The sequence below is a fragment of the Podarcis bocagei genome (genome assembly GCF_964188305.1).
Source record: "Podarcis bocagei genome assembly, chromosome: 2".
Lineage (NCBI taxonomy): Eukaryota > Metazoa > Chordata > Lepidosauria > Squamata > Lacertidae > Podarcis > Podarcis bocagei.
This window is the reverse complement of record NC_138126.1, coordinates 101287433-101306220: the sequence shown is the minus strand read 5'-3', so window position 1 is coordinate 101306220 and position 18788 is coordinate 101287433. Positions and strand designations below refer to the sequence as shown.

Sequence of the window (18788 nt, the reverse complement as noted above, 5' to 3'; positions counted from 1 at the left end):
GGCCGCCGTGCCACCACCGCACAATTTCTGTTCTCATCCTGAAGCAAAGTTCTTAACCCGAGGTACTATCTCTCCAGGAGTTCAGGCAGAAGACATTCCCAGCCCTACCCTGGGGAGGCCAGCGAGTGAATCTTGGACCTTTTCCACACAAAGCCAAAGCAGATCTGAGCCACAGCCCTTTCTGTTGTAGCGGAATGCCTGCATGCTTATTTATTAAGGAATGTCAGCATCACTCTTTATATGCGGCCACAGGGTGGTTCACAACAGAATAACCATACTGTGCACACATAACAAATACTTCAGTCTGACTCAGAAGATAAACAGCAGCATCAGACTGCTGTAGACATTAAAGGCGCAGTGGCCATGCCAGCAGAAAGGTGCCAACCCCCTACGGTAATGTAGTGGTTGCAGTGTTTGACTCCCCACAGGGATAGGGCACTTCTGGTCCTCCAGGTAATGTTGGGATCCAGCTCCCATCAGCAGCAATCTCAGCTAAAACATCTATGACAGATGGTCATCCCACCTCACATATTTGCCCACCTCTTGGAGTTAGGGCCAGAGAAGCCAGGGTTCGAATTTCCATTCAGCCATTAAGTTCTCATGGGGTGACCTTGGGCCAGCCACACTTTCTCAGCCTCACCCACTTCACATGCTTGTTGTGAGGATGACATGGTGCTGGCGGAATAAGAAGTCATGGGAGTAGCCAAGGGGGGCAGGGGGTAAATCAAATAAATTAATACAAAATACTTAACTAACTGAGGTTCCGCTCCCAGTTCCCAAACCTAAATCCTGGCTACACCTATGTTGGAGGTGATGATAATCTGCCACTCGAACACAAGTGGGGCCAATGCTGTTGAGGCCATGCCCTGCTATGGGGCTTCTTATGGGTGCCTAACTGGCCACTGGGAGACCAGAACGAACCTTTGCTGTGACCCAGCTGGGGCTCCACTCCTCTTCTTCCAGGATCTGGAGCACCTTGGCAGAAAAGGCAGGGCATAAATGCAGGCAGCAAATAACTACTAGACTAGAAGAGACTGCCTCTGCAGGCGCCGGGCTCTCCTTCGCTGGAAGTTTCTAAACAGAGGTGAATTGGAGGGGTTCTGTAGCCCTGATTCCTGCATTGCAGGGGGTTGGACTAGACGACTCTCGGGGCGACTTCCCTCCCAATTTGTGTGTGTGTGGGGGGGGTCCTTGCATTTGGCCTCTCGCCTCCCTCCCTACCAGTCCTGCTCTTCCCCTTGACTGACGGGCAGGGGCCATGGCCAACTTAAGCCGCAGGTTCCAACTCCCGGGTTCTGTGACTGCAAAGGACCCGATTCTGACCATCTCTCCCCCCTTTCCCTGTCGCCGACGGTGCTGGCTGCTGCTGTCCCAGGCGCCACCAGGCAGTGCACCAGTCAGTTGCTAAGCTACCGCGGGTTGCTCCCAAGGCGCCTGCTGGGTCCTAAGATCTGGGCATCTCCTGCAAGGTGCCTCTGCTCTGCCCCGCTTCCTTCCACACGGCTCCGCCGACGCGAGTCCAGGGGTGGCAGGGAGGGGCCACAGGACTCCCACGCTGCTGCTGCCTCCTCCTTCCCTGGCCCCGCCCGGGTCTCTCTCTCTCTCTCTCTCTCTCTCTGGCTCGCTCCCTCTCTTCCCTCTCCTCCCTCCCTCCCTCTCTCTCGTTCACTGCGGCTGCGGGCGGCATCCATCGCCAAAGAAGACGAGGCACACGGAGCCCGGCGCCCGCCGCCGCCGCCGCCGCCATCGCAGCCGGGGCTAGATGCAGGCCATCAAGTGTGTGGTCGTGGGAGACGGGTGAGTGCCGCCGGAAGGCATCGCCGTCGGGGGGCGCGGATGGGCGAGGCTGGCGCTCGGCCCAGGCAGCAGGGGACCTCAAGGGTGGGGCTCTGGGCTAGCGGGGAGAGAATGAACGCCGACGCTTCGCGGAGAGGAAGAGGATGGTGCACTGGGAGGGAGAGGGGGGCGCCTGGGGGAAGAGGGGGGTGGGTTTCCACCAGCCTAGGGGACCTGAGCACACGCCCATCTAGCTGCCTCTTGGGGAGGCGCCTGCTTTCCTATGCCTGTCCCCCGCCCCTTACACACGCACCTATTGTTGCCCTACGAACCCCCCATTGCCTTGCTAGCTTTTGCCCCTGATCATAGCTGCCCCTCTCCTCTCATTCTTCTATGCTGCCGCCCCCCCCTTTCTGCTGCAGTCTCCAGCAGGGGTGCCAACTTGAATAAAAATATGGGGGGCAGGTAAGCCCCACCCCACGTATTCAATCACAAGACAAGGCGCACGCATACCATTTGAATGGCAACGCTCGTCAACTTTGGGGGGGCATCAAATATTTTATGGGGGCGGGGGCGAAGGGACCTCGGCCCCCTAGGAGTTGGCTCCTAGGGTCTCCAGGGAAGGCTTCCACCCACCCCATGCTTCTGATCTGCCCCTCTGTTCGTCCTCCGGGTTTCCGCACTTAGCATCGCCATGTGGTTTGGTGGGAGCCTTTATGAAAGCCATTCGCCTTCCCTTTGGCACAATGCCTCCCCGCCTCTCCCGTGCACATACACACAGCTGGATCGAGGAGCGGGGCGGCTGCTTTTATTGTGATAGGGATCTGATACCAATTCAGCTTGGCGGGCTGAGATACGGTGTGTTTCCTTCTTTGAATCCTGAGATGATATGACCACCTTGCAGATTGGCAGAGATGGCCAAATGCCCAGTCTTGATGGAGTGCCATTCTCTCTCTCTCTCTCTCACACACACACACACAGAGATCCATGGCTGTTTCAAATGCTGTGATTCCCCAGCTTGCAGGTTTAAGTGCCACCAGCCAGGAGGATGTGTGAAGATAGCTTGGCAAGCTGACAGCAATAAGCCCTGGTGCACGGTAAATCCCAAGGATGGTTACCAGCCACCTCAAATGTTCGGGCCAGCAAAGGAATACAGTATTGTGCTCAAATAACTATGTTGGTAGATGGATTCAGGGATTTAGGGAACTGTCCTGGTGCCAGGGCGTCAGCATGTAGTGTGCTGTCAAAGGCATGTCAGTCATGGAACACAGAAGCCTGGGTTCAAAGCCCTGCTGGGGGGCGGGTTGGGCAAATCACAGAGTCTCAGCCTATCCTACCCCATAGGGGTAAGAAAGAGGAGGTGATATCAGGCATGCTCCCTTAGCTCCTTAAAAGAAGGGTGCAATACAGATGTGATAAATGGCAGTGTGAAGTCAGGAGCCCCTAGTTCAGACATCACTTTAATGGTGAACTTTGTGACTGGCCCTTCAGCACAGAGGATCTGGTTCAAACACAGTCAGCTATTTTTGTGGCGGTTGTCCGCCCTCTTCTGACTCTCTTTCTCCCCTCCCCACCTCATTGTTGCCCTAGCAAATCAATCTCCCACCACCCCAATCTCTCAGCTTCAGGTTCCCTGGCTTCCCCTTTCAGTAGCACTGACCTATCTTACAGTGGGTTCTTAGTATTGTTTAGGCGATGCACACGAATCACTTTGAATGCTCAAAAAGTATTCTGTAAAAGCCACGTGATATTTATCGCAAGGCATTGGGTGGTCCAACTTCCCTGCCCCCATTGATTTGGGGTATCCCCATTTATGTGCCTCATTGCTCCACTGATATGAGAAGACCGTCTTCCTGCATGCTTACAAAGATAAATTAAAACGTTACAGTGCATAATTCTAACATGGTCAAACTGCACCTCTCACCCAATCTGTTCAGACCTTTACTCAAAGAAAAGTTAAAATAATCTCCCTGTTGGCAGATGTTGGCAATTCCTGCTTTCAATGCTTCCCAGCCACCTAGAAAAATAGGTGCTGGTACTCAGCATGAAGTTGTTACAGTAAGTGCCACGCTTTTTAACAACAACAATGTTGTGCTCTTGAGTACCTCCTGAAGACGAAAAACACACAACAATGCCTGCTTTAAACCATACCCAGTGAGATGGGTAAATGGCTAAGAGTCAGAAGTGCGAGCATGCAAATGAAATTTCCAGCACATGGGAAGGGAATGCTGTGACTGGGTACAAGATGTGTGACCTCTCTCTATGCAATGGCTTGCCATTAGACAATGCTGGTGCTGATCTTAACAGAATCAGTCCACAGACATTATATCACAAGCTTTTATTTTTTTTAATGTGTGCTGCACATAAAGGACAGTAGAGAGCAGTACATTTCTTTCCTACCAAATGGTTTTCACATGTATTCTCATGTACATGAGGTCATATAGGTGAAAATTTGTCCCTTTGGCTTTTGTGCTTGCTGGCTGGGCCATTGAGAGATCCTTGGTATGCAAAAACCAAGCGTAAATGCTGGTTCGTAGAATACCCTTTTTCCTGTTGGAACTCAAAATCCTTGGCTATTAATTGTGTTTTTACTTTTTAACCCAAGTGCACCCTGTTAGTCTCAACAATGAGGGTTGGTTTTTTTAGGTTATTATGAGCCCAGATTAGTAGTGTGTGAAGAATCTCACTATAAGGGATGGGTAGCTTTCTAGTTGTTGCCAGACTACAACTCCAGTTATCTTGCTCATGGCCAAGCTGGCTGGGGCTGATGAGTGTACTACATTGGATACCCCTGCTGTATAAGGTGTGTTTCCTGCCCCATAGAACAAAGTCACTGAAGGAAGAAGTTTGGGTGTGTTAATGATAGATCAAAAATCTATATCTGATCCAGTGGGGGTGCACCCCATTTCCCCCCTCTTAGCCCTACTCCATGCCATCCTGTTGTGTCTATGCTGTACGGCTGTGCTTTCATTTCTTCAGGGCTGTGGGGAAGACCTGTCTGTTGATCAGCTACACGACAAATGCCTTCCCCGGAGAATACATCCCCACTGTGTGAGTATAGAGGTTCTACTACATAGTTGTGAGATAACATGCATGCGAAGATAATATGGCGGTTTGTAGAAGTCCCACTATGGGATGCTGATTCTCTGGGTGTTGAAAGAACTGGGACTCCTAGGGGCACTTGAAGTGGGACAAATTGAGCAATAGTCTACTAAACCGGATAAAGTTAAGCACAAATGACTTTAAAAATAAAAATAAGTATTTTGCTGTAGGCACATCTGCAGGGAAGCTGTAAATAGCCGTTGTTTTCCAGTGTTTTTTTCCCCACACATAGCAAAAAAATCACAGATGATCTATATGCCTGCTTTTCTTATGTGGAATTTTGTTGGGCAAAATAGCCCTGGTTGTGAAGGCTGTAGTATCCCTCAAGGATTGTGCTTAAGAATAATAGTGCTATGGGAAATGTTCACTAGAGTCATATCATTTACATGCTTCTACCATTCTTTCGCTTGGAAAGTAACAGAGAAAGGGTTGGCGTTAAACTTATTCTCCACCTCTGTACAGGTTGCCTGTTGAGTAACTTACTGAAATGTAATATACAGATTAACTCAGGTTACTTCTGCTCTAGCACACTTTAACAGTCCTGAGGCACTGCTTTTCTGCTCTCAACTGGAAGCAGAATTAAAAGGGAAGTTCAACAGATCACTTAATATATTATCCTGCAATGCCCACCACTATGGCTGTGAGCTTTTCTGATTTCCTCAGAAGTAAGTCCCATTCAGCAAATGGCCCTTCTGACATCATTGAAAAGTGTCCTGCTTGCAGGTTGTCCTAATATAGCTTCCACAGTGGGGCTGCTGATGTTAATCACCCCTCTTAAATGCCTCTCATTATTGGTGCCTGTTTCTCCTGAGGGCTTTTTAAATTAATGGGGTTTAACATTAGAAAACAGAGCTATTTCACTATATAAAAACAAAAAGAACAAACGTTATGGGAGGAAAATAATATTTTTAATAAAGACAGCCAGGGGCAGGGGTAGGGAGGTAGAAGAAGAGACTGTGCTACTACTTTTCAGTCACCATTAGGTTAGACAACAGATGTGATTTAAGTGTGGTGGAGGAAGAAATAAAGCTATGCAATTGAGGCGATGCTCTAAAATGTGTAGTGAATAGTTACTGCTTTAGAAGAGAGAAGTAGTTAGTGGGAAGTATTCCAGCACAATTAATCTAGCATGGAATTAAGGTTGCAATCTGAAACCCACCTACAGTGGTGCCCCGCAAGACGAATGCCTCGCAAGACGGAAAACTCGCTAGACGAAAGAGTTTTCCGTTTTGGAGGTGCTTCGCAAAACGAATTTCCTATGGGCTTGCTTCACAAGACGAAAATGTCTTGCGAGTTCCTGCTGGTTTTTTTCCCTTTCCCCCCTTTTTCTAAGCCGCGAAGCCGCTTATCAGCTGATCCGATCAGCAGATAAGCCGCTAATACCGCTAATCCGTCATTGCTTCGCAAGACGAAAAAACCGCTAGATGAAGAGAATCACAGAACGGATTCTTTTCGTCTTGCGAGGCACCACTGTAATTGGGAGTAATCCAAATTGCTCAGTGGGAGTAGATATGTATAGGATTGCACTGTGATACGGAGGGTGTGACCTGTGATGATGGAGTAGAGCATGGGTAGGCAAACTAAGGCCCAGGGGCCAGATCAGGCCCAATTGCCTTCTAAATCCGGCCTGCACAGGGTCCAGGAATCAGTGTGCTTTTACATTAGTAGAATGTGTGTTTTTATTTAAAATGCACCTCTGGGTTATTTGTGGGGCATAGGAATTTCTGCATCCCCCCAAAATATATATATATATATAGTCCAGCCCCACACAAGGTCTGAGGGACAGTGGACTAGCCCCCTGCTGAAAAAGTTTGCTGACCCCTGGAGTAGAGAGTGATTCTCTGTTGCTGATGGAACATTTCCCCTTCCAGGTTTGATAATTATTCTGCCAACGTCATGGTAGATGGGAAGCCAGTAAACCTGGGACTGTGGGATACAGCAGGACAAGAAGACTATGACAGGCTAAGGCCTCTTTCCTACCCACAGACGGTAAGCGATGAGGCTGCCCCTCCACAAGTGGAGTCGGATTATATCTCCTTTTAGAGAAAGGCCCCTCCACATCTACCAAACTAGGCAGTACTCTTGTAGACTATGCACAAATGCATTCCATGTTCTTTCTGCAACAAACAAGTTTGAATTACATGACCATGAGGAAAATCTTCAGTCAGTTCAATAAAAAATTAAGCCAGTATTACACATCCCTTTTGTGAAATCTGCTGTTTTGGGGCGGGGACTAAATTGAGAGAGGACAGTATTGGGACACAAAGAGCTTGCAGATGCACAAGATGCATTTGCTACTCCTGTTGTTTCATCAGAAGTTACACACCACCCTCGTCATCTATCCTGCTTGTATCCTTGCAGGATGTTTTCCTGATTTGCTTCTCACTGGTGAGCCCAGCTTCCTTTGAAAACGTCCGAGCCAAGGTAAGAGGCTTTCTCTTAAGAATGCGGAAGTGACTACTAAGAGGTAGGCCTGTTCGTAGCAGCCTAGCCACAAATTGGCAGAGGGTGCCTTTCATCTTGCTGCCCAAAGCACATGAGTGATGCCTCAAGGACAGGAAGTAGAATCAGGATATTTTCCTAAAGGCCTCTCCCAGGCATCTTTGGCAAAGCAAAGAGCCAGGAAGGGCCGCCCATCCTTGGGTACCATTTTGCTTCTAGCGCAGAGTAACTTCTGCCGTCAAGGAGATTCACTCCCTTGCTTCTCATTTTCAGTGGTACCCAGAAGTTCGACATCACTGCCCCAACACACCAATCATTTTGGTGGGCACCAAGCTGGATCTGAGGGATGACAAGGACACCATTGAGAGGCTGCGTGACAAGAAGCTGGCTCCCATTACCTACCCTCAAGGTCTAGCTATGGCCAGGGAAATTGGTGAGTCTTGGAAGCGGGGGCTACAGGAAGCAATGGTGAACTGAGGGGGACACAGCATTCTCCCAACAATTAGAAGTGTTAGCTTCTGTGGTTTCCCATCTTTTTATCTATCATGTGCACTAGAACCTTGCTTCCCCCCCAAAAAATAATTTTATAATCAAGGTTTAAGGATCTGAGGGGGAAGCAGAGAAATCACAACTCTCCCTAAGTCATGTTGTCTCCTGAATTCCTCCAGGTTCAGTCAAGTACCTAGAGTGTTCTGCCCTTACACAGCGTGGCCTCAAGACTGTCTTTGATGAAGCCATCCGTGCTGTGCTCTGTCCTCCCCCCGTGAAGAAGCCTGGCAAGAAGTGCACCGTGTTCTAAGGGCGTCTGAGTTCAGCATGTTATGGGTGTCTCCTCCTTGTATGTGCCAGGAGGAAGCGTTCGCTGGGTGTTCCCGCAATGGGAGAGGCGGGGCCCTTCATCATGTACGAAGTCAGTGTTTTTTAAATGTCTCTTTGATTTAACGTCTGTGTCGATGTAAAAGGGCCGCATGGGAGGAGGAGGAGCTCAATGCTGTCCCACCCCCAGGGCGGAGCGGTGGGAGGTGCATGCTCCCCGTGTCTCCATGCCAGGGGGGGTAATGCGTGAATGGAAAGACCAGCCCTTTATTACTACTTCTATTGGTGCTAGAGCATTGTGGCAGGAGCAGGTAACAAACCCCAGCTGGGGCAGGGAAAGACAAACGGGACACAGGTTGAAGAAGTAGCCTTTATAGTGCTTTATTTGCACGAGACACTAGCAAAGCTAAATGATCAGTGCAGCTCTGTGCCATCCCAAGCTGCCTTTGCCTTTCAGGAAATCAGCCTGTGTGCTGCTCCTCAGCTGGTTTTACAGACCATCAGCTCTCCCAAAGATGGAGAGTTGGAGGAAGGCCTCTTTACCTTGTCCAGCCTGAGCAGGACAGGGCCAGATGGCAGGAACCTTTCTGTAAGATTAAAGGTGATGCAGGTGGAAAGGGTTATGGCCAACCCCTTCCTTTTACCAGGTGGGATGGACTGGGGGATGGAGCAGGGAGAGCTTTGGAGGGGTTGGGATGGAGACGGGTCCAGTTTTTAATCATCGTGTAGAGTGATGAGCTGAACACCTCTTATTTTATACAATAAACATTTCTCCATAAGTAAGGAAGTGTGATTTCTTCAGGGTCAGCGGCAGAAGCAAGCATCCTACAGCCCTCACTTTCCACATGCACCCACTAATGGAACCTCCCACTTGGTCTCTCTCTCTGTGGCCACAACTTCCGACATCCCTGGTTATTGGCCGGGCTGATGGGAGCTGGGGCCCATGAAGATCTGGAGTTGCGGCAAGTTCCCCATCCATGTTCCACAGAATTTCATTCCACGTCTCAGTCTGTTCCGGATAACTCAGTAGGGGAAAAAATCACACAGGGAAGACGGAAGCAAATGCTGGATTTTAGCAGGCAAGGAATCCCCCGTCAACTGGCAGCATGGCACCTGTCGTCATGTTGCTTTGGTTGCTCAGCAGGAAGAGGATGCTGTTCACCACATCGTCCACCTCTGTAATGATAGATAGACCAGAGGCAGCTCTAGGCAATCAAGTCCACGGAATCCCCTTGGGCTTTCAGAGGTGGATGAAATGCCCCACACTCCAAACAAGATCTTCCCCGTCCTTGCACTTCCACATGCGCTGTAGCCCCGTCCCAAGATTGTTCTCTCTGGCAGATACTAGCTGGAGTCTGTCAACCAGTTATACATGTGATAGGACTCCTGCATGTGATATCTCCCAAGGCAGTTTTCAACGGTTGGTGTGCTTTTCAAGCAAATCCATACAGGACAGGGGTAGTATAGCCCCTGTGTGAAAACTGCACTCTCCTGACTACTGCATGTACTGACTAGTTACATGTCTATCAGGAAAAGGGGAAATAGCAGTTTTGCCTGTCCCTGGAGGGATGCCCATTTGCCATGATCTTAAATGATAAGCAATCCTTCTTCTTAAATGGTAAGCAATCCCTTTAGCCCAGTGGAAGCAGGGTATCTTTGGGGAAGTCAGAGGCAACCTCAACTGTTCCATGTTACTCAGAGGAGGCTGCCATGCTCTTCTCTTTTCTACTAGGTTTCCAAAGCTACAGAGGCCCCCACTTGCGCTCCTCGTGGGAAACTGATGCTTCAAGTTACCTGCAAATTTCCCCAATGGGATGCGGCTAATCATAGGTCCAGCTTTCTGGGGATCAGTCCAGTTGAGGCGGCCCATGTCTGTCATGACAACCGTGGGGTTCACACTGTTCACCCGAATCTTGAAAAAGCAAGGACAGGAAAGTAGATAATGAATGCAGGCTGAGCCCATTCATGCCAGCAGGACACCTGCTGGGGCTTTCAGATCTTCCCCCTCTTTTATAACCATTCTTGTCCGTAAACAGGCTCCAGAGACAGAGATTTTCTGACCCAACTGGCATGTACTAATATATGTGACTCTGACTTATTCAACCTGATTACCTCCAGGGCAGGATCCAGCTGAGTTTTCCTCTTTGGCCTACATCAGGGATGGTGAACCAAGTGGCCTTCCCAGATGTTCTTGGACTACAATTCCCATCATCCCTGACCATGTGGCCATGTTGACTGAGACTGATGGAAATTATAGTCTGACAACATTGGGGGGGGGGCACAGGTTTCTCAACACTGCCATAGGCATATATCCTGATTCAACCATTATTAGTCTCTGTTTACTCTGCTCTGATTGAGAAAGGTTTCGCATGGCCCTTTCCACGTTCACATTCTTATAATAATTCATCCATGTTCAGTTCTTACCTTGTGGGGACCCAGCTCCAGAGCCATTGTCTTTGTCAGCATATCCAAGGCACTCTTGGTGGAACCTTCAACACAACAAGAGAATTTAGTGTCCTGGGTTGCTGCCTACTCCTCCCCACACCCCAATCCTGCCCCTCATGCTCTCATCCATGGCCATCTTGAACAAGCATGGCTTGAGGCAACGTTGTCAATGCAATCACTGCTTGCAGATTCCACCTGTGTTTAGCAGGAAGTACAGCAGCAAAAACCTTGTAGTTTTACTCACAGTAAACTGTGTGATCGGTCAGAGCCCGATGGGATGCCTGGCTCGAGACATTCACAATTGCACCTGGCACTCCCCTGGCAATCAGTTTCCGAGCAACAATCTGAAACGCATGGCACCCGATAAAGGGGTGAGGACATTGTAGCTTGGGGTTTAATGTGCAAGCCTCGAGCACTGGGGAGCAGTTACATGGAGAAGTTCTAATGTACCTCAGCCCTGAAGGAGCATGCGACAGCATGGTCAAAGCTCTACATGTTTACCATCTTAAGGCTGTGGTCCTATGCACTTACTTGGGGAGCAAATCCCATTGTTTATTTGTGAGTGTTTACTTCGGAGTAAACATGCATAGGATTGAGCTAGAATTCCTACGGGAACTAGCACAGCCTCTGAGCCTTTTGCCTGGCTGCTCAGAAGTGAGCATTGCCCTCCCAAAACCACACAGATTTCTCACCTGGGAGACATGCAGTGCGGCCCGAAGGTTGACATTGAAAGACCTACATAAAAGCAAAGTCAGATTAAATATGCAAAGCAAAGCAGACAGCAATGCCTTGAGGTTACTGCTAGGGACCAAAATATGAAGGGACAACACTTGTAACCTGCAAACAGAGCACCGCCCCCCTATTTTAGCAACGGATCTGCCTTGACAATAACCAAGCAAACAAGCCTCTCCGTCTCTCTCTCCAGTGGCAGGAAGAGCTGTGGTTGGCGCCTCTGTGAGCCAGCTCTTTTATTTGGCAAACTGGGACAGATTAAAATGAAAACATCAATCTAGGATAAAGGTTTTATTACACATCTTTCAGGATTGGATGCAGAAAGCCTCCAGGGCTCAGAGTGAGAATCTGCAAGGTACATAATTGTATAACAGCTTGCAATGTGAAATTAGGCATCTCTTCCCCTAACCACCAGATACCAACAAGGGAACCTGCCTGTAGCCCCGGGTCTGGGATTACCTGTCAAAGGCCTCCTTGGTCACCTGTAGGAATGGTTGCAGCAGTGCTACAGCAGCATTATTCACCAACAGGTCAATATCCCCCACTGTGCTCAGTGCTGCCTCTGTGGCCTCCCAGTCTCCTAAGTCTATGCATAGCGTCTGGATGTCAGGGCACTAGGAACAAAGAAAACAGATGGAGATCAGGGTTAAGCTAGTGGGGCAGAAGAGAATCTGGGTCTGCTGGTGCCCCAGTTCCTGTTCTTCCAACAAACATACAGACGCACAGAATAGGCTGAAGACGTATGTGGTTGATGGTTCAAGACTAGGGTTGTCAGATCCTATCTTCACCCTGAAATTAATTCTGTATCATTAGGGGCACTTTTACACAAGTGTGTGTGACATCGTCTGCATCTCATATGAGAATGTAACATCTTGGATGAGGTATAGCTCGGTTGGTAGAGAGCCTGAGACTCTTAAGCTCAGCGTCGTGGGTTTGAACCCCAGATTGGGCGAAAGATTCCTGAATTACCAGGGTTGGCTTAGAATTATGATCCTTGTGCTCCTTTCCAACTTGTACGATTCTATGTAAGATCTACACACGTTGGAATGTGCCTTTTGCATTTTGTTCCCTGCATTAATAATAATCACACAAATGGTGCCACAGGTGAAAATTGCATGGAAGGCAAAACTGTGCAGGCAGATAATCCCCCCCCCCCCCAGCTATCACATTGTTTCTCAGTAACGCTCCTACACCTTGATAAGAAATTCAGCAAGTGAAGCTTTTCTCAGCACCGGCTCTCCATGAAGATCAGCTAACTATATAGGATCAGGGATCAGCTGGTCGGTAGGTGGGAGCATGAGTGTGGGCAACCCCAGCCAGTAAGAGCCCTCTCAGAAGCTTGACAACCCTACACGAGCTTTTCTGAAAGAGGCATTGAAGAAGGACTACCTCCTTTTGCAGGTGGTCGAGATCCGCCTGGGTCCGGCTCAGCGCGACCACCTGGGCCCCGGCACGGCTCAGCGCCACCGCCACAGCCCGGCCGATCCCTGCAAAAAGGAGTAAGGAAATGCCTCTTAAATGGACGAAGAGGGTGCGCGGGGGCCGCTGCTTTCAGGCCGGAGGCCCCTGGCCGGTACCTTTGCCCGCCCCCGTCACCAGAGCCCGGCGTCCCGAGAAGCCCTCCATCTCCCTCCGTGGCGCAGAAAGTCTGGAGTCCGGAGTCCCCGCCTCGGGGCGAAGATCAGAGCATGGGGCGTGCATTCGGAGGCGGGGCAAGACCGGGATCGCCCCTCTCGGACCCTGCCAATCACAGCTCGCCTCGGAACCGCCCCTTCCCTCCCGCTTGAAAACGGCGCTCCTTTTCTCCAGTCTCAGGTTTACTCCGCCCACACAGAGGTAAACAGTAGCAGAATAGCCATTCCTTTGTCTAAAGATGGGTCTGCTCCGTTACTTCTGACGCCATGTTTCTCCGCTTCTTATTAAGCCTGAGGAATTTTGTAGCTGCTGTTCCCTAAGAGGCAATGGAGAATGCGAAGACTTTTCCTCCCTAGACATGGGGACCTTCTCCCCAGTTCCGGTCATTCTTTTTCTTTCAGTTTGCAACGTTTTCTGGCAACATCTTAAAAATTGCGCTGCACAGATATTGTCCACGGTGTTTTGTTTTGTTTTACCCCATTTTGCAGGCGGGGTGAGGCGGGACCGGAGAGGATGTCACACGCGCCTGTCAATGTATTTCATTTTTTAATATTATTACTATCAACCTCATACTGCATGTCGGGAGGGCTGAGAAGGAAAGCGGTTTGTGGCAGCCCTTTAGTGTTGCCCGCTGGGTGTTGTTAATCCTCAAATTGCTAAATTGCCTCGCCTCAAGCAAGTGCCTAGAAGAAAGAAATAAAAACCCAAGTTCAACTGAGTGTGGTATATTCCATTTATTTTCACGCTGGCCCTTTTGCGCTTTTACCCGTCTTTACAAATGATCTCAAATAAGATAAACTGTCCTTGAGGGACACCGATCATGGGTGATTCTTACTGGCAACATTCAGGTAAACGTCTCTGGTCTCAGGTAATTTAATGGTCCATTCTTACACTTCCATAATCCCATTGTTACTGGACACCCCCTCTTAAAAATAAAAATAAAAAAGACAGTTCTCAACTCTGCTCTGTGAACCCAGATCATCATCACAGGACTGAAAACAAGCTATTGGATATCGTATTTGCTGGATTCTGAATCAGTGTGCAGTCAGTATTTATCTTTACGCATGTCCAAGGTAGTTCACACAAATAAATAAATAAATAAACAGTAAAATAAACAAACAGCAGTGAAATATCAGGTTAAAAAACCTAGGGGAATATTTTTATTTAATTATATGAAGCAAGTATTCTGCACCATATCATAAAAAATAACAGGGTGGTTCACACTATAACACATACAATATTGTTTAATTTAAACTTAATAATAAAGAAGCATTACCTTCATTAAATATCTATATACTGCCCTGCATCCATGGATCTCAGAAGGGGTTCACAACATAAGCAAACACATGCATCAATGTGGGGCCCAGGTGAGTCTCCATAAGGAACAAATTCTACAAGCAGGGTTGGTGCAACTGGATAAAGACCTCCTTGGTCACCACTGGTGACCAGGAATTCCACATAGGCGAGGAGGGACAGAGCGTTGTTTCACCTTTGTCAGGTGACTCAGCTTCCATACTTGGAGGACGGGGAGTAACGTCCTCCATTGTCAGTGTGGAAATTAGCTTGGATGGGGAGGAAGTGAAGCCGCCTCTGCATCTTCCACAAACACAGCAGACTGGTGACAGTGTTTCTCCTTTGCCTGCCAGCTGTGCTTCTAGCCTGCTATTCTTCACCAGCCTAATTCTTATTTGTAAAAAGGGCCCCAGTAATTTTCGAGGCCTTAGTAACAAGGCTGGCATTATCTTTACTAACCCACATTTCGTGTGATTGCGCCATGACACTTGTTGATTATCGTCTGTGTTTTGATTCTGTAACACTTGTGTTGGAACACCACACCACATTTCCAAACACAACAGATGATGGTCTACTTGAGGCCTGCCACTTGACATAATTTCCTACTCAAAAGGCAGCAGGATTTCTGTTAATCTACCACCCAGCTTTTTGTGGAAATAAAATTGGCTGCTTCGGAACATTCCAGAACATTCCTGTCCCTGTGACATCACTTGCTGCCTGCCACACAGCTAGAATCTCCCCCTGGCCCATTCAGGCCAGTCTGCGACTGCTGGCCTCTCCCTGTCAATGTTGAGCCGCAAGCAGCTGGTGCAGGCAGCACAGCTAGCAGAACAATGTGGCAGGTACAAGGACATGGCCACTGCCATGAGGCAGCTTGTGATGGAAGGGAAAGACCCACTAACCCACGAGGAGAAGACCCTGCTTTCTGAGGCCTACAAGCTCCTAACACAGGAGCGGTGTTCTTCTTGGCGACGGCTAAAGCACTCCGTGGAGCAAGGGGTCGGAAAGCAGAAGGAACAAGCACAAGCTTACCGCGAGACCATAAAGAAGGAGCTGGAAGCAGAGTGTTGGGAGATCCTCAGCCTCTTAGACCACGTACTGCTGAAGCACTGCAGTGACACAGATTATGAAAGCCGGGCATTTTACCTGAAGATGAAAGGGGACAACTACCGCTTCTTAGCTGAGGTGGCCCTACCCGATGTCAAGGAGACGCTTGTGAAATCTGCGCAGAAAGTTTATGGGGAGGCTCAGGAAATCAGTCAGTGGCATTTGGAACCTACTCATCCGTTGGCTTTGGCTGTGGCTCTGAATTACTCCATCCTTTATTATGAGGTTCTCAACAACCCTCAGCAGGCAACCAAACTGGCCAAGGCTGCGTTTGATAAGGCAATCGCTGGACTGGAGACTCTCAGCCTAGAGTATTACAAGGAATCCACAGTCATCATGCAGCACCTGAGGGACAACATTGTGCAGTGGACTGGTACCCAACCACAGCAGGAGGAGAGCAACGGGGGAGAGCTTGAAGGCTAATAACTGGAGTCCTGAAACTAGCATTTTAACCACAGTGAAATGAACCATAGAATCCAATGAGGAGCAACAATACAGACTCCCTTAGCCTTTGTACAGAATTACATTTGCCAGGTACCAGACCCATTCCATAGATGACTCATGTAAATGCAGGTGTCCCTGCTAGAAATAATAGCCCATTCCTAATGCACTTTGGCTATACTGCTGTAAAGGTTTAAATCTTACAGGATATTATGTAATGCTAGGGACTAACAAACAAATTAAATCTTGCCATCGCACCCTGATCCTCTTCTTCGTGCCATTTACTACTTCCCGCTTGAGAGTAGATGAAATACATGCTTCAGATAGACTACTGGCAACAACTAGAAGAAATTGGCAGAACAGACTGGTATCTTTCAGTGTGTTAAGACATATACTGTGGTGAATGTTCAGAGATGGGTAAACACACACACACACACACACACACACACACACACACACACACACGGGTAAACACTGTGTTATGGCTTTGGTTAATGCTGGAAGGAACCATGGTAACTTAGTACTTTGTGCAAAATACTTTTGCAGAGCTTAAGAGTTGAATCACCTTTGTCAAACTGTTTGAAAAAACCACTCCTGTGACATTAGATTAATACTGTTATAACATGGTCAGGGTGACTGAGTCACAGCAAGAGGCACTGGTTGTTTCTAAACATACATTTCCCCCATTAAAATTAAGCACTGGAATGTGAACCATTCTAAATTCTTAGACATACATTAAAAAGGTTTTGAAATGCTTACAATCTCTCAGATAATCAGCATGTAGGTTTATTCTGATATTGCATTTTAGATAGGGAAAATGTATTAAATGCATGTTTTCAGCAGGGGCCCATTATGAGGATGCATGTACCGGTATATTAACTAAGTCCTGAATACCATTCAAAAACATGGTACAGCAACTCAGAATGAAAGGAGAGTCAGTGAAACACTTTATTTTTTAGATTCATTTTCTATAAAAGAAATGTGGTAGTTGCTAAACCAGTAAGTGCCAACATCATTTGCTCAAAGCGAAAACTCGTTCATAAGCAAATTGAGCATGGCTAAATTGACAAATTGACACTTGTACAAAAAGAAGTACAAGTGAACAAAGCAGACAATCTTAAGGCCCCAATTAAGTCTGGAAAACTGACACCACCACCTTATGCACTGCAGGGCTTGAGTTTATTCTCCTGTGCCTCAAAACCATCTTCAAGCCTTTACTGACGCTCAATCAGACATCACAGCTAGTTGCAGACTTGACTCCTCATTTTACTCTAATAAAATGTTAAGAGCTGTGGTATTTATAAAAAGATATTAGAATCATAGAGTCGGAAAGGACCACAAGGGTCACCTAATCCAACCCCCTGCAATGTAGGAATCTTATGCCCAGTGTGAGTCTCAAACCCATGACCCTCGAATTAAGAGTCTCATGCTCCAACAACTGAGCTATACTGGGTTCAGTGCTCCTTCAGTGCTGTGTAGAGAGGCAGTTGGGTGTTCCAAGGTTTTTCCACAATTGAGAATAAAAAAAACCACACTTCTAAAAATTGCTATTTCTCATTATCATTTATTAAATTTCTATACCACCCTTCTTTAGATGATCACAGGGTGATTTACAATAAAATATTTATTTCTGGGGGGGGGGATTTCACTGGGAATGCTCCGCATTCAGAAATAGCAGCAAAGGCTGCAGCAGTCTAATCATGCACAAACATTTCAACACTCCAAGCACTTCACTTCTTGCCAGTGCTCTGCACAGACAATAAGCAGGTATACTCTGTAGCAGGGATAGCCACCATGGTGCCCTCTAGATGGGGTTGGACTACAACTTCCACTATCTCTGCCCATTAGCCATACTAGCTGAGGATGATGGGAGCTGGAGTCCAGCATCCATAGAGCACCACAGAACACCTGCTCTATAGCCTAGAATGGGAAATTAGGCGTCAAGGAAACCAAATTCAGAAATAAGTATGCAAATGTGCATAAAAATAATTTGCATTATTTCCATAGGGTGAGAGTTGACTGTCCCTGTGGAACCTCAGGGGCCACTCACCTTGCCCTAGTTCCACCCCCAAAGCAATTCAGGAGGTAGAACTGGGTTATTAAGGGTTTCTTTTAAAAACCCCTGAGCAGGGGGCTTTGAAGTTGGAGATGCTGCTTAAGCAGCTTCCCTGCACACAAAGGAAGCTTGTTTGCAAGGAAGCTGTTTGCAAAACAGCAGTGACTAGCGCCACACAGGATCTGCTTCAGGAAGCAGGACAGGCCTGGCAGGAGAGCACCTCGTTCCACCATGAAGATGGAGCCACCCAGTAGGTTCCTCCTTTTTGCAGTTTCTCCTTCCTCAAGCCTGCCTTTCCTTCCTGCCTGATGCCCCACCCCCATCCCAACAGTCCTGGATGACACTGGGCCACTTAATCCAACCTACAGAGATTTGAGGCTGTCTCAATCCAACTCAAACAAGGTCCAGACTCCTCTGACTAGTTCAGTTTGCGCTTGAGATTCAGGTCTCAGGACAAATCCAGTGCACAGTCCTACGTACTGTGGGTGGTCCATACCAAACACAATTGAGTATCGCCCCATTGCCAATTTTTTTGAGAGAGTTGCATATTTATTTCTATTGTGATACAAGCAGTGTGAACAACGAGGAAAGGCAGATCTGAGGCAATTGTAAGCCCATTCCTAATGGGCTTACAATTGCTGCATCCAGTACTCCCTGACTCTGCAATTACCAGTGTTTAAAAAGGGATAAATTCTCCAGTTCCAAATCTGATTTCATACCATCATGCTTTGGAAAAGGTTCATAGAACATACTGTCTTCCAATTTCAGCATTTAGGTAAGAATTTTGTCAAAGTAAGAGATGCATCCAGTATAGGAGTGCCTGACATGAAGACAATGGTACATGCAGCTGCCACTATAGGATCCAAGAGGAGTTGTACTACTGTCAAACACCAATAGGCTAATAACCATAATCACAACTGTTCTGCTGAGGCTTGTTACATAT

General features: G+C 47.8%; 2 protein-coding genes and 1 pseudogene across 3 annotated transcripts; 2 read left to right on the top strand and 1 right to left on the bottom strand.

Moving 5' to 3' along the window:
- Positions 1-1445: 1445 nt before the first annotated feature.
- Positions 1446-8919, top strand: RAC3 (Rac family small GTPase 3). Its single transcript, XM_081184671.1, has 6 exons — positions 1446-1797; positions 4756-4827; positions 6750-6867; positions 7240-7302; positions 7594-7753; positions 7989-8919. The coding sequence occupies exons 1-6, from the start codon at positions 1763-1765 to the stop codon at positions 8117-8119; spliced, it is 579 nt and encodes a 192-aa protein (XP_081040797.1). The 5' UTR covers positions 1446-1762; the 3' UTR covers positions 8120-8919.
- On the bottom strand, positions 8493-13028 carry DCXR (dicarbonyl and L-xylulose reductase). Its single transcript, XM_081184655.1, has 8 exons — positions 12891-13028; positions 12703-12800; positions 11773-11927; positions 11274-11316; positions 10826-10925; positions 10561-10625; positions 9931-10048; positions 8493-9312 (listed from the first exon to the last, which is right to left on the bottom strand). The coding sequence occupies exons 1-8, from the start codon at positions 13012-13014 to the stop codon at positions 9209-9211; spliced, it is 807 nt and encodes a 268-aa protein (XP_081040781.1). The 5' UTR covers positions 13015-13028; the 3' UTR covers positions 8493-9208.
- Positions 13029-14962: 1934 nt separating this feature from the next.
- Positions 14963-16052, top strand: LOC308581877 (14-3-3 protein gamma pseudogene; annotated as a pseudogene). The gene has a single exon. The product of its transcript is annotated as a 14-3-3 protein gamma pseudogene (transcript).
- Positions 16053-18788: the final 2736 nt, after the last annotated feature.

Excerpts from the sequence above, each read along its gene's own strand:
- RAC3 (XM_081184671.1), top strand. The coding sequence starts at position 1,763 with ATGCAGGCCATCAAGTGTGTGGTCGTGGGAGACGG. Across the intron at positions 4,828-6,749 it reads GGAGAATACATCCCCACTGT|GTTTGATAATTATTCTGCCA; the intron begins GTGAGTATAGAG and ends TTCCCCTTCCAG. Across the intron at positions 6,868-7,239 it reads CTCTTTCCTACCCACAGACG|GATGTTTTCCTGATTTGCTT; the intron begins GTAAGCGATGAG and ends GTATCCTTGCAG.
- DCXR (XM_081184655.1), bottom strand. The coding sequence starts at position 13,014 with ATGCACGCCCCATGCTCTGATCTTCGCCCCGAGGCGGGGACTCCGGAC. Across the intron at positions 11,928-12,702 it reads TCGACCACCTGCAAAAGGAG|TGCCCTGACATCCAGACGCT; the intron begins GTAGTCCTTCTT and ends CTTTGTTCCTAG. Across the intron at positions 10,626-10,825 it reads GACCGATCACACAGTTTACT|GTTCCACCAAGAGTGCCTTG; the intron begins GTGAGTAAAACT and ends GTTGTGTTGAAG.